General features: G+C 39.4%; 1 protein-coding gene across 1 annotated transcript in view; it reads right to left on the bottom strand.

The window, feature by feature from the left end:
- Positions 1–2,492: 2,492 nt before the first annotated feature.
- Positions 2,493–13,985, bottom strand: part of slc1a7a (solute carrier family 1 member 7a) — a 44,488-nt gene continuing 32,995 nt past the window's right edge. Inside the window, exons 7-11 of the mRNA XM_032564875.1 lie at positions 12,377–12,610; positions 10,825–11,019; positions 7,170–7,304; positions 5,212–5,311; positions 2,493–3,704 (exon numbers count right to left, since the gene is read on the bottom strand). Of these exons, the coding sequence (XP_032420766.1) occupies positions 3,441–3,704; positions 5,212–5,311; positions 7,170–7,304; positions 10,825–11,019; positions 12,377–12,610 (928 nt within the window). The 3' untranslated portion in view covers positions 2,493–3,440. The remainder of the gene's footprint in view (positions 3,705–5,211; positions 5,312–7,169; positions 7,305–10,824; positions 11,020–12,376; positions 12,611–13,985) is intronic.

Genomic DNA, 13,985 nt, shown 5'->3' with positions numbered 1-13,985 from the left:
CGGCACATATATTTGCTCTGGTAAACCCAGTATCTCATCGGTGCGCTACAGAGACAAGAGTGAGGCCAGTTTGCTGTACACCGTTGCCGTGGCGATGATGTTTCTCTGTAAACGAGTTGAAGCACAAACACGTAAACAAACGGCAGCGGTGTCTGTGTTTGTAAAGCCTGCCAGAGGTTTCGACGTGTCGATGTTTACCTGCAGTTCACTGTGGTTCAGTTAAAGCCTCAGTACTTTGAGCGGTGAGATATATTTATTGCAAAAAAAAATAAAAATAAAAAAACACAGAGGTTAATTTGGAAATGAAACCATGACATAAGAAACGCTGAACGAAACCTGCTGTGAGCAGATTCAGAACGGACTTCTGCCTGTTGAATTTTTTTAATTTTTTTTACACTTTTTGCCTGATAACAATCCTAAACACTCATTAAAGTCAAATGTGACCTCCGTGGGGAGGTTAGTACCTTCGCTCTCTGATACCCCCAAATAAAATCCACCTGGTTGTCGTTTAACCTCTGCCAACACTGACAGCCGTAGACATAATGGTGCTGCTGAAAAGCACTTTTATGTTGCAGGATGTCCTAGTCGAAGACCAAATAAAAATCTAGCTGACACCCTTGGGCAAGATTCAAACAGTTGTTGCTCACAGATGCCATCAACCCAGTCTGAGCTGTTTTTACAAAATGAAAGGCAAAAAGTTTCATTCTAGTTGTTTTTTTGTGAAAAAAGCAAAAAATGGAAACAATGTGTTTTTATCCTGCACAATGAAACTCACTGGAGTTTGTGGTCGTCAAGGGACAAAATGTGACAAAATTCACAGAATATGAGACTTAATATGAGACAGAATAAGAGGTTAACACCAGATCAACAAATGTGGCAAATTAAATTCCTCTTCCAAAAAACAGCCAAAGGAAAAAAAAAAAAAACAAAACGGTCAGTTTGAAAGATGAAGTAAAATATTTTAGGTCTTTTAATGACACAGAAGTCCAAACCGTGTTCAACTGGTTTCGTTTGCGACACACAACCTGCACCGGTGGCTCATGTCGCATTTCTCTGCCTTCAAACAAGATTTTCTGCGTTCATATTTTTCTCTTTGACATTACGGCGCCAACAACACTTTATTCAAAGTAAAAGCATTGTGTTTAAACAAGTGAGTGATGCTAAAACAAAATCCTTGTAACAGCTTTTATTCCCATACAGGCATGTTATTTCAAGTCAAAACAAAAGATCTGTTTACTAAATAAGTAAATTAATTCATAAAAAGTAGCATCAGTGTTTTTCTTAGCAAACTGAACAATTCTGGATTGTTCAGTTTAGTTTAGAGCCACTGTTTCTGATAAAAAGCTTCATTCTGTGTCGTATGGAGTCCAGTAAACGGACGTCCTAGCCCAGCGTGTTTGGTTGGCGTTCTACAGTTCATCTGTGTTTCTTGGTTTTGCTTCATAAACATTGCGTCTTTTTTTAAAAAACGTTTTCTATTTGACAACGGTCAGGGAACTACTTGGTTGGTCTGGAACCGAGGGACTTGTCTTATTAAATAGAAAGATTTTTTTCTAAAGATTTTGTTTTCCCACCGTTGGCGAACTCGACCAGTCCAAGTGTCGTTGCTGCTTGTCCTGATTCACAGTGAGGCTTGAATTCCGTGTTTTAAGGTTTGTCTGACAAACTCTTAGCAGTTTCATTTTCATCAGCTCTCATATTTAAAAAATGAGAACCCCCCCCCCCCCAACAAAAACAATGTCCCCGTTGAGGTTTGTTTTTCAGATTAAAAGTGTATTTTGAAAATAACAACCTTTATGCAGGTGTTGGACATGTTTCATTGAGCCAATGTTTCTGTTTATACTTATTTTTTTTCAGTAGTCTGTAATATTCTAATTTCAAACCTTTCAAACGTTTTCATTAGCTTGTAGCTAATGAAAACGTGTTTTTCATTAGCTACAAGCAGGAAATCATCATAATTACCAGAAATAAAGGCTTTCAAACATCCATGAAGCTCTATAATGTGTTTCACTTAGTGATAAAATTCCTGAAATGAACGTACTTTTCAATAATATTCATTCTGCGCCATTTTCTTTAACTCTTTCAGTTTTTCAGCCCATCCCATTTTTTCCACAAAAGGGGCAGGGCTTCTTTCTTAATTTTATTGTATCCTCTTTTTACCATTCCTTGATCCATTTGAAGGAATGGACCAAGGAATGGATTTTCGTCGGTTTTCTTCCACCTCACTCCGATTTAAAATGTTTTTTAAAGAAGTTTTTTGTTACCATATTCTCCTTAACATTTTAAATCAAAGTACGCTGCTTAACATTTAACTCGGAGAGGAATGAGTTAAATCATGGCCATCATGGTCACACTATGACTGACCTCCATGCTGCTATCGCAGTTTAGAGTGATTCGATTACACATCCAGTACCTTGTATACCATGACGGTTAGATATGTTACTCTACCACACATGCTTGTAAATTATTAGGAAATAAATCTTGTCATAGTGGAGTTGGACCACTTTTACTTTAATCGAAGCTGTGAATTTTTTACGGAATTGGACGCGAGTGGAGGCTGAACAGTAAAAGAAAAACAGAGCCTGGGTTGTGATAGTCGGCTGGCTTGATGGTGGCTACGCTAGGGCTAACATGCTTCTCCTGTCTGTCGTTTAAGGCAAAAAAAGAAAAAGAAAAAGGGGGGTTGGTGTAGGAATGCCGAAGAGATGGATAAGGAAGTGTGGCGTTCAAGTTCTTGTTTTGCATTAATAATGGAAGGATTTGGAGGATCCTGGAGGCTCACAAGGCAGAGAAGCAGAAGGAAACGTCTTGTTTTAACCGTCAGACACGCCTCACAGCCAGAACATCCTGTTTTTCCACCACACCGTTCTTTCTTTCGTTTTTTTTTTTTCTTTGCTTGCATGTTTAATCACATCTTCTTTAACGAGGAAACATTTTCCATTGCGGCTGTGAACAGTCGGAATAAGAATAAAAGAAATATATAAAATCCGGCTGTTATTATTATGCTAAAACATTCCAAATACATAATAAATAAAAATATCTATGAAATGATGTTTTTTTTTTTTTGTGTCTGTTGAAGTCCACAGAAGAATCCAGAGGCCTTACATTACTATCTGACAACTTTCTTCTGCTTCGCTTATTTCTTTTTGTTTGTTGTTCTTGTTGTTGCATTATTCATCTGCGGTTTGCGAGTCTCGCAGCACGCTGTCACTGCTGCTGCAGCTGAATATGACATCTTTGATAAATATTTACACATAAACATCAAGAATATAATGTGGGTCATTATACAGGTTATGTAAAAAAAAAAGAAAAAAGAAAAGAAGTCTGTTTTATTTTATTTTTTAAATATTTTCCGTCTGGTTCCAGTCTCAGTGTGAACGCGACGCCGTCCCCTCTGCTTCCGTCTGTCGGAACCGGAGCTCCAAAGCGGCCCGGTCCTCTCAGACGTTGGTCTCCAGGCCGTTCATGTCCACAGAACAGTGGTCCTTGTCTCTGTGCTCTCGCTTGTGGTGCGGGCCGTGGCCATGCTTCTTCTTCTCCACCGGCCGGATGCCCTCCTCCAGCTGGATGAGGCGGGCCACGTCCGGGGACACGTGGTCCTGCCGGCTGCCCGGCGGCGGCTGGTAGCAGCCGTTCTTTTGGTTCTGGTACGTCATCATCTGCTGGATGCTTATCATGGGTTTGGTTTCACAGATCAGGGGTACCTGAAGGAGAAATAAATAAAAAAAAACAAAAAGCGACTGAATTGTCTCTTTAAATGGTCTACAACAACGTTGTAAATGTTTCTAAAGATTTAAAGGGCCGGTATTATGTATTTTTCAGGCACATAGTGTAATTTTGCAGCACAATAAGGTAGTTGTGTCTCCTTCAGTTGTTATAAAAGTGCTATATATAGAGTATAACTTCCAAGAAATTTGACGTTGCAATCTATGTCTTGAAATTGGGCCTCTGTCTCTTTAAAAACTCCTGCTCTTTCTGAAACTCCGCCTCCAAGAAGTCATCACAACATGGCTCCTCCATTAACCCTTTCACAGCGTTTTTACCAGCGTTTCACTGAGCAGAAGCTCAACAATTGTGTAGATCCACCAGGAGTTTGCCAATTGCCGCTGGCTAGTCTGAAGGAGCTGAGTGGAAGAGTCTGTGCGACAGTCCAAGGGGATGTTGCCACCTCATTGTAGCACATTTGTCTTGAGAAAATGCAGATTTATTTTTGGAAAAACTTTTCCAACTTCCTTTTTTATGCACCTGTGATATTAAAAACAGATAACTTTTACACTTCTTCACTCAGTAAAGCTCTGGTTCAGTTTGTGCCTTGAATTCAATTGAATTAATTTGCATATGGACTAAAGTTGCATATTCGTTACTATATAGCCAGAGCTAATTTGCAAAGCCTTGACCTTAGCTTGGCTTTTAGTTCCATAAATTCATTCACTCACACATCACTTTGTAGTTATGAGCGGTCGCTCTGTACATGTAAACAAACCATTTTTTCCCCCACCTAAACCATTGGATATAATTGCATTTTCTTCCCTTGTAGTCTAGTACCGCCATGAATATTTTAACTCGTCCTAAAAACCGCAAACTTTCTGAAAACTTTGTACCACTACCAATTCAGTTTTATTTTGGCTCTCGTCCCAGCCGATCCGCGCTGCTGAAACGTAGCAGATCAGAACCGGAGTCACTTTAAACAACCTCTTGCTGCAGATTTCAGTTATTGGAGTAACATAACCACGTTGCCTTCCAGTGACTGTAAACAAATGATAGAGAAAGCTCAATTTTTGCTTTCTAATTTGTACACTGAAATGATTCGTCAAAGAAAAAAAAAAAACAGGCATTTTCTGAGATGTACTTTCCTTTGCGGCTAACAGCTGTGAAACCTTCTGCAGCGTTTCTTCCCGCAGAACACAAATTCGTTTGGCCTTTTCTGGAGGCCGGTATGGAGGAGCTACCAGCAGGACCGCGAGTGATGAAAGTGATATTTCTTAGTCTTTACGGCCTCCCACTGCTGCTGCTCTTTCTCTCAACCATCTGTGTGTTTACATATACCCTGCAGCCCATGGAGTTAACCTCCCATCAGATGAAACTTTACAGTTTTTTTTCTTCTTCCACATCCATATATCATATTCCTCTTTCTTTAAAATAAAAACAAGACCGATGTTCAAGGTTTGTGCCGTCCGAGTCGTATTGATCCATCTTTTTCTTTGCGCTCACCTGCTCCCCCTCCTTGACGAAATCCTTTCTGCAGATGTGAGCCATGATGCCGGTAGCCAGAGCGTCGCCCATGACGTTGACCATGGTCCTGAATCGATCCCTGGACAACACAGTTAGAGGCCGTTTGTTGTTACAGCTACTAAACATATATGTATGGCCATCACTGCACAGTATAGTTGCTTTTGATACTGTCATTGCAGACATAACAGACCCCCCCCCCCCCAAAAAAAAAAATTTATACCGAGATGTTGATGGTTGACCGTAATATCCCCAGGTCCTCAGGGTTTCTGCAGGTTTCATTACCTCAAATTTAAGACTTCTTAAGGCCACTATGAATGAAAACTAAGACCTGTATTACCTCAGAAATGTACCAAAGAAACAGCCTTAACCCCGTAGTGCCAAACTACAGAATGAATTTAGCATCGTGCAGATTAGCAAGAGAAGCAATCCAATGGCGAAGACGAATGTTGCCCAGCCAACTGGGGATAAATGTGCACATAAACCGTGGTAGACGCAAATAAGCAAGCTTGCTAGCCTTCTAGCTCACTTTTTTTTTTTTTTAGCTAGCCAGGCGTTTTTAGCCAGTTTTGTCCTCCCTCTGTTTTCATTGCAGGAACCATAGCCAATGGTTCTTGGCAATAGCTGCCAAGATACCTTTGCTGTTAAGTTCTACTGTAGATGTAGAACTAGCATCTATTTTGGACGTAAGATCTACATCTAAAGTAAAAGTAAAGCATATATATGTAGGACATTTACAGTTGAGGTTACCAGAGGCTACTTGTAGCTACATTGAGGCTACTGGTAGAGTCCCACTAGAATAAGACGTTAAATAGTTCTGCCACCTCAAAATTTAAGACCTGTGATGAACAGATTTAAGGCCAACATACCCTTTCTTGACTAAATTTAATTCATTCATAATTTTAGATACATAAATTTAAGTCTTTAAGGATGTGCGGAGACCCTGTGGCTTCAACAAAGCCCTTCTGCGCCACCAGCGAGGCACCCGTGTTGAAACGCTAGTTGGGTTTTCTGTGAATATGTTGCTGTGCTTTACAGCTTCACATCTTCTCTTCTGGGGAATCTGTCTGGGGAGCCGGATGAGCCTGTTGGCAGCAGTGGCAGCGTGTCCATTGTGTCGAGCTGGCCGACACCAGCATGGCCTCATTTGTCAGACAATTTCAAGTTGGACCGGCTATGCTAACCTCATTCCAAGGCTACAACTAGGGATTCACACAGATGGACACTAGGAGGTGCTAAAGCACTTGTTCTGTTTTTTTCTCTGGACAAAAAGAAAGTGCCCTTCTGAAATTGTAATTTTTTTTCATTTGTATGCGACCCAAGAGAGCATACAGCTAGCAGTAAATCAATGAACCACATGATGAACTAAAACAAACTCAATTTCTATTTGCAGGATTTATTGTTTTTCTCTTCTCTCTCGTTCTACTAAAAACTAGATGACAAAAGTCTTCAGTCTGGTGCTTTAGACGGTTTTTTGTGAAAGACGATTTTGTTTCCAGAAGCTTCAAAACTGATTTTATTTGTTGTTTTGTTTATTTATTTTGGACATTGAAAATGTCTTCCGATTCCAGTGTTAAATGTTTGTTAGAATCTGACTGATCTTTGAGAATGTTTTCTTGCTTTATTATTCCAGATGTGATAGGAGCATTAGCATCAGTTGTACGATGTTTGGTAAAAGCAGCAAGGGGAAAATAGATGATAAAATTTGTCTTGACTGTACGGAAGCCCTGAAGGAAAAGGGACATTTTTAAAACTCATTTTCCTCAGTCAGGACACAAGGAGGTTTTTAACTCCAGTCGTAATCCGTTGTGAAGCCTCAAAACTTTGTAATTTTTCATCAGTACCAAAACCGTTTCTAAAAGATTCCCTGAAACTCCATTACGCTTTTCTGAAGTGGGGAAAAAAAAAAGAAAAAAAAAAAGAGAAGAGATTTTACTTACAAGGCCCAATCAACAGCAATGATGAGAGTGATGTCGTCGGTGGGTAGACCCACGGAGGTCAACACGATCACCATGGTGACGAGTCCGGCCTGCGGGATTCCAGCTGCGCCGATGCTGGCGGCCGTGGCGGTGATGCTGGAAAAGCGAGCGGATCACCGGATCATTAGAAAAAAAAAAACCTCACACAATCAGAACCGAAGGTGTGTGAAAGCTTTCTGAGTTGACCGGTGCACATTTCTTAGCGAGAGACTGCTGGAATAAAAAAAACAAAAAAAAAAACAAATTGGAACAGTGGGGGAAGGGCTTTCAAACACCTGAAGTGTTCTCTGAAGTGTTCTTCATTTATTTTCCAGCAGGATTTTTATTTTCTTCCCTTCCAACTGAAGGTTACCATGTTTGAGTTTTTTAAAATTTTATTTTATTTGATTGGCACAAAATGCCTTATATTAGAGGAGTATTTGAAATTTTGGGATTGGGAAAACAACCTCAAACGACGTCTGGAGCCGATTTGCAGAAATTACAAGCAGTGCGTCTATTTTTTTTAATAATCTAGTTATCAGAAGGTTAATCTTCCAGCGAGAAGAAAGAAGCGCTGACGCTTTCTTAAGGTTGTTCAAAAAGCTGTTGGATGATCTTTAAGTCATACAAAGAATTTAAGATTTGAGGAATAAAATCTGAGCTTTGACTAGGCCCTTAAAGAAGTTTTTAGATACAAGAAGTCATTTTTAGATATAATCTTCCCCCAACATTTGATCAGTTTTAACGTCTTTAATGATTTCTTTTTAGACGGGGAATAACTAGCCACCAATACACTGTAGGATTCACTATGCTTTGTTTTCCCTTATTATTTCTTTAGCTTTTGTCTTTCTATTTCTAATTTACTGCTTTGTTTTTGTAGTTGGATTTAAGATCTGTCTAAATTTCACAAGTTTAGCTACAAAGAGGCGACATGCAGTTTCCATCATTCGTGAATCAGAACGTTAAAGCCGTATCTCGTAAAATCAATGACTATTCTGAATTCATAAGTTGATTTTGTTTTTTTCCTCCACTTTTTCATAAAGTTGAAACTTCACGTTTACATCCACCGTTTAAAAACAGACGCGGCCTTCCTTCCTCACAACCTGACATCAAATCAGAACAAACGTCTCCTGTCTTGGATTCATTTAGGATCTTCGCGGAAATGAAATGCAGATATCGAAACAATAAACTGAAAAACGGGTAAAAACTTGCATTTATTATTAGATATTGTATTAAAAAACATCTTTTTAGATTAACCAATTTTTCGTAGCTTTTTTGCAAAAATTGAACGTCTATTAGAATTGTTGCTTTTTTATTGTACAGTGATCTTAAGCGTCCTTTAAATACAATGTATTATTATTTTTATTATGTCCATTTTTTAATTATTATTTTTAGACAGAGTTATTAAGTGCCATTGTGGAAGATCCAAAGAACCTCTCAGTCTCAGACCCCTGACTTTTCCCAAAAACAAGAGCAATCATAACATAGTGCAAGTCTTGCTAATGTGGCATTTTAGCAAACTGAATATTTTTGGCAATGATAAAAACAGGATTAGCAAAACCAGAAAACGTTTAGCCTGATTTCATCTCAGACAGTGAGGGGAGAAAAAAAAAAAGGCCTTATTTTTGTTTCCCCCCCCTTTTTTTTTTTTTACAGTTTATGTAAACATCTGGTTTGAACCGCGGTCGCTGCACAGCGGGTCGGTTTGGACTCGTTATCTGAAAGCGGCGCTTCGGGGTCGGGTTGGCGTACAGATGGAGGAGCGCCGTGGTCCGGAGCCAAGCGGCGCAGGGACAGAGAGGAAAACGATTATAATTCTGTCGTGACATGTGAGATGAGTAATACAGGTCATGTGGGTTTTACAGCCGAGGGATTAGAAGGAGCGACCGTGCGTCGAGAGCGCGGCCGCGAGGACAGGTCTGCTCCTAACGACATCACGGTCAAACATGTCCTCCGGTCAGGTGAGGAGCAGGACGTTTGTTCGCGCCTCTTCTCCTCGTTGCTAGCGGAGCCTGAGCGCTTGATTTCTGAATTTTTATTTATTTATTTAATTTGCACAATCAACGAGTTCCAATTCATCTGAAATCAGATCAGATTAAGAGGCTCACACCAGCTGTAATCTGTGTGACATTTACATATACGAGAATCTACTCAATCCCATAATAGTATTAATAATTCCGATTTTAACGTGTGATGCTAAATTTCTTCACATGCTGAACTCGAAGCAACCCGGTCAGGCTGTGACTTCCTGGGATTCTGATTTTGTTTGAAGAAAATTCTGATTTGCTCTGAGAGGAAAAAAACAACAAAAAAAAACTGGTGAGCCAAGTTCCCAAAAAATGTTTTTTTTACTCCCTAATGATAATTAATTGGGCCACTGTGTCTTTAAAAACTCCTGTTTTTTCTGAAGCTCACCCTACTTTGCCCCTCTATTTAACGTCTTTAACGTTTTTACCAGCGTTGCTCTAAGCAGTAGCTCCTCTAATGAGCTCAGTTCCAACAGGTGTTTGCTAATTGCTACTAGCTAGTCTGAAGGAGTGGGGAAGCTCGAAAGCTTGGAGACTGCAGCTCCAAGGAGGAGCTTTGTCCTAGAGGGCGGGGCTAGGTCCACCCAGACGTTTTGAACTGCTGAATGGTTGCCATGGAGACTCAAGGATTTTCCTAAAAACATGCATGACAGAATCAAGGCAACACTCCAGCTCTGTTTTTGATGAGGGAATAACATTATAAGATGATGTTAAGCTAAAAAAGTCGATTTTGCATAATACTGCCATTTTAAGTTTATTCAGTTGTCGTGTTAAACATAAAAAAGTAACTTGGACATACTAAATTTGGTTACATGTAGCAAATTAACTCATGCTATTGAAGATGCAGCTCCTTTCTTTTTTTCCCCCTGTGGTTTATTTTTTAAGTTGAATTATTGCTTTAGTTATGAAATATCTGAGCATGCATTGTTTGCTGTAAAACATTCAACAGTTTTTTTTTTTTGTTTTTTTTCTCGACAATTTGACTTGATAAACTTTCCACAAGTCGTCTTTCACCACAAATGAGAGTGACAAGTGAAAAGTGTCCCCGGGCCTTTCTGTTCAGGGATTTAGTAGCCTGAACATGAAGCCCTGCAGTTGTAGTTTAACGAAGTAACGCAACAGCGGAAACATCTTAACCTTTAGTCTTTCCTGACAGGGGGGGGGGGGGGGGGGGGAATACAAAATTCAACACAGGAGTCTGCCTGAAGGTAAATATCAAGCACTTTTAAACTCCCTGTTCTCATTTGAAAGCAAACTTTGAAGCAGGCGTGTGAACCTGTAAAATGTTCAGGAAGCTTCTTTAAATTCACAAAATACACAAAATGGCGAAGCTTCATTAGCATGCCGAATGAGAAACCACACATATGTTGAGCTGAATTTGACCTCGTGTAAAGCACAAAACAAAAAAAAACCCCACAGAGCAGCTATTTAATCAGGCAGCTTTTCTAGCTATTTAAACTGAAAGAACCTGCCATGAGGAAACTTTGAAATATTTGCTTGAAAAGGGCAAACCAAGCTAACGTCCCTTCTCCAGCCCACTGCCGCCCCGGAGGCTGACATTTCTTCGCGCAACATTCAGCGGAAGAGTCTGAGAGTTGTGTCAACTTTACCTGATGGTGATGATCTGCCCAAAGTCGAGCTCGTAATTATTCACTTGGGCGATGAAGATGGCTGCCACGGCCTCGTAGAGAGCAGTGCCGTCCATGTTGATGGTGGCCCCGACGGGCAGCACGAAGCGGATGATGCGCCGGTCGATGTGGTTGTTCTCTAGGAGGCACTTGAAGGTGATAGGCAGAGTGGCAGAGCTGCGGCAAAAAGGCAGAAAAACAAAAGGTCTGAACAACGGTCAGTGGTGTTATGATTACTTATTCTGATCGGGAGCAAAAAACCGGATGAGATCGAAGTGCTAATCACGGATTTTCACAGAATTTAGCTGTAAAAGGTGAACTCGAAAAGTTACGTTTTCTTTGTGACTTTAACTGAAGATCAAAAGAAGTTTTTTATGCTCTTTTATAAACCCTGGCAGCATTTCAGAAGATACCAGTCTGGTTTGGATCCACATACAGTACATAGATTGATATAGTTAGCCCAGTTTTTGACCATCAGAACTCACTACGCAGACTGACACTGTAGTCAAAATGTCACATGTTTGAAGTTTCTAAAAGAAGTGTTTAGTTTGTGTTGTCAGACTCGACTGAATCGACTTTTGGTCACAGGCATTGTGAGTTTCCAGAGGGTTTTACATTGGTGTGTATTGATTCACTTTGTTGATATGTTTAGCCGACTGCTAAGAGTTTGAATTGTTTTCGGAGCAGTGCTCAGAATGCATAGGGATGTGGTGTACTGTGGCAAGCAATGAAGTTCAGAACTCAGAAGAACTGTCTCAATCGTCTTTGTTAAAAGGTTTTTACATTTTAGACGGATTTGAATTTCTAGAGCTGCTTTGTAGTCGGGAACAGAAAACGTGTTCATTAGAACGGTGTATTCAAAATACAGTGCTCCACAAGCTAAAAATATGGATGTAATTAAAATCAATCTGTTCAGTTTATAGTAATGTTTTTTTTTAAGAATGTACGACTTCATTTCAATATTACGTAGTTCTTTTTTATTTTGGTAACCACTGTATCTTTTTGATAGTTCAGATTCTATCACAAACACGTAGGTATTTGTATGTTTACTACTCTATTCCTACTTTTAGGACACAATAATGTATCCTAAATAATATAATAATGGTTTTATGCTACAATACTGGCTTTTCATTACTAATTTAAACAGTTACATCTCCTCAGCTCATAATCCCGCGAGAGTGACTTATTTATCTGATTGAAGAAATTTATTTATTCATATTTTCTTTTACTTAGTCGGACTATTTCTAATAAAGTGGACAGAGTTGTTTACCTCTGTCCACTTTAAACCCTTTAAATCTCTTGGTAATACAATGTGATGTCTGAAATGTGTTCTGTAAATTAAAATAGCTGGGTTTTATTGATTGATTGATCTATAATTGTGGGCTAAAACGTCACAATAACTGTCCAGCATGATGCCGGCATCACAAAAAACACATCCATATGTTTGGAGGACATGTACGAAGTTCAAGACAACAAAACCCCTAGCGAGCGGCGAATCTAAAGAGGTACAGTTGCATCATATTTTTGTTTTTACCTGGAGGAGGTGGCGAGAGAGATGAGCAGAGCCTGCAAAATCCCTCTAATGTACACTATGGGACTCTTCTTAGTGATAAAAAAGTACATGGCAGGGAGGATGAAAAGACCATGGAGCACCAAGCCCATGACCACAGTGATGGCGTAAAAGCCCAGTTTCTTCCCCATGGCTGATGGGTCATCCATTTCCAAGATCTTCCCGGCAACGAGGAAGACGATGCCGAAGGGAAAATACCTGGAGGCGGAGGAGAGGAGAGACAAGGAAAGCTTGTTAAGAACTTAGACTAAAAATATAAGATTTCCCAAAGCCGTATTCTTTGTGTGAATGTTGCTAGTAACCCTTAAACATGAAGTAAGAGCTGAAAACAAAAAACATCCTCATGCTAGGGTAAACCGTTAGCCATCAGAAGTTAGCATGTTAGCATAGGTAATTATAGCTAACTAAAACTAACGAAAAGACAGAAACTGAAATTGAGAAAACATTTTCGGTTGCTGAAATAAATAAAAATGGTAATTTATGGGGAACAGCGCTAACGGGAATTATATTACGCATTTATAAAATCCAGTAAAACATAATAAAATTATAGATATATCCTTTGTTTTTGTGTTTATAAATCTATTTATTAGCCTTTTGAACTAATAGCTTATTTGTTTCACACAAGCTGTTTATGGCAGCTATCTGCAAATTACGGCACTCCGTACCCCTTCTGGTGGCTACGCTACGCTAGTGGGCAAAATTGAGCGAAAATGCCAGAGTCAGTTTATTGTTCAACAACAATTGAATAAATGTTTTGAAAATTGTTGCGTATCCCTTATCCAATCAATGTCTACATAATCACAAAACAAATTACAGATTTCTTTTTATTCTGCACCTAAAATAGAACAAAAACTGTGAAAAAACTAAAACTACTACAAGTAATAAAAACGGATCAATATTTAACTAATAAAAGCTAGCAAGCACACTCTAAAGATGAATTAAAACGACCTGAATTTGACAACAAAAAGACTCAATGAAAGAAACTAAACTCTAATCATGAAAGACCCAAAACTATAATAACCCTGCAAACAAGCAGAGATTAATCTGATCGATCTTCTCAAAACAATCTGTGGTCCAAAACATTCAAACCCACTACTGGTACCAGCAAACAGATACAAGATACAGCACAAACAGATACAAGTCTGAACCGTATGAATGCGTCTCACGATTTAGGTTAAAGGTCACCAGAATGTTTTTGCTGGCAAAGAGGTGTTTTATCCTTTTTTTTTTGCTGTCAGTTCTCATTCTTTGTGTGATTATTGTTCAGCGAACCATGTAATGTCAGGTAATAATAATAATCACAGACTTCCTGAGGGTTAAGCTGTGGATTTTTTTTGGTTGGGTGTTGAAGAACGAAGGAAAACGTCCCGGTAAATGCCTTCAGGACGTGCTGGTGAAGATTTAACTGTTTTATCGTCAACGTGAGATCACTGTAGAAAAGACTGGCCTCAGGTTCGAATTGGAAACCGGTGAGTTTCCAATTCGACAGGAATTGTGTATCAAAAATATTTGCATTGAAAAATGCGACTTGAGGAGATGAAAACCAATGTGCACTGCGACTTGACACACTATT

This window comes from Xiphophorus hellerii, chromosome 6 (assembly GCF_003331165.1).
Source record: "Xiphophorus hellerii strain 12219 chromosome 6, Xiphophorus_hellerii-4.1, whole genome shotgun sequence".
NCBI lineage: Eukaryota > Metazoa > Chordata > Actinopteri > Cyprinodontiformes > Poeciliidae > Xiphophorus > Xiphophorus hellerii.
This window is presented reverse-complemented; position numbering and strand designations above follow the sequence as displayed.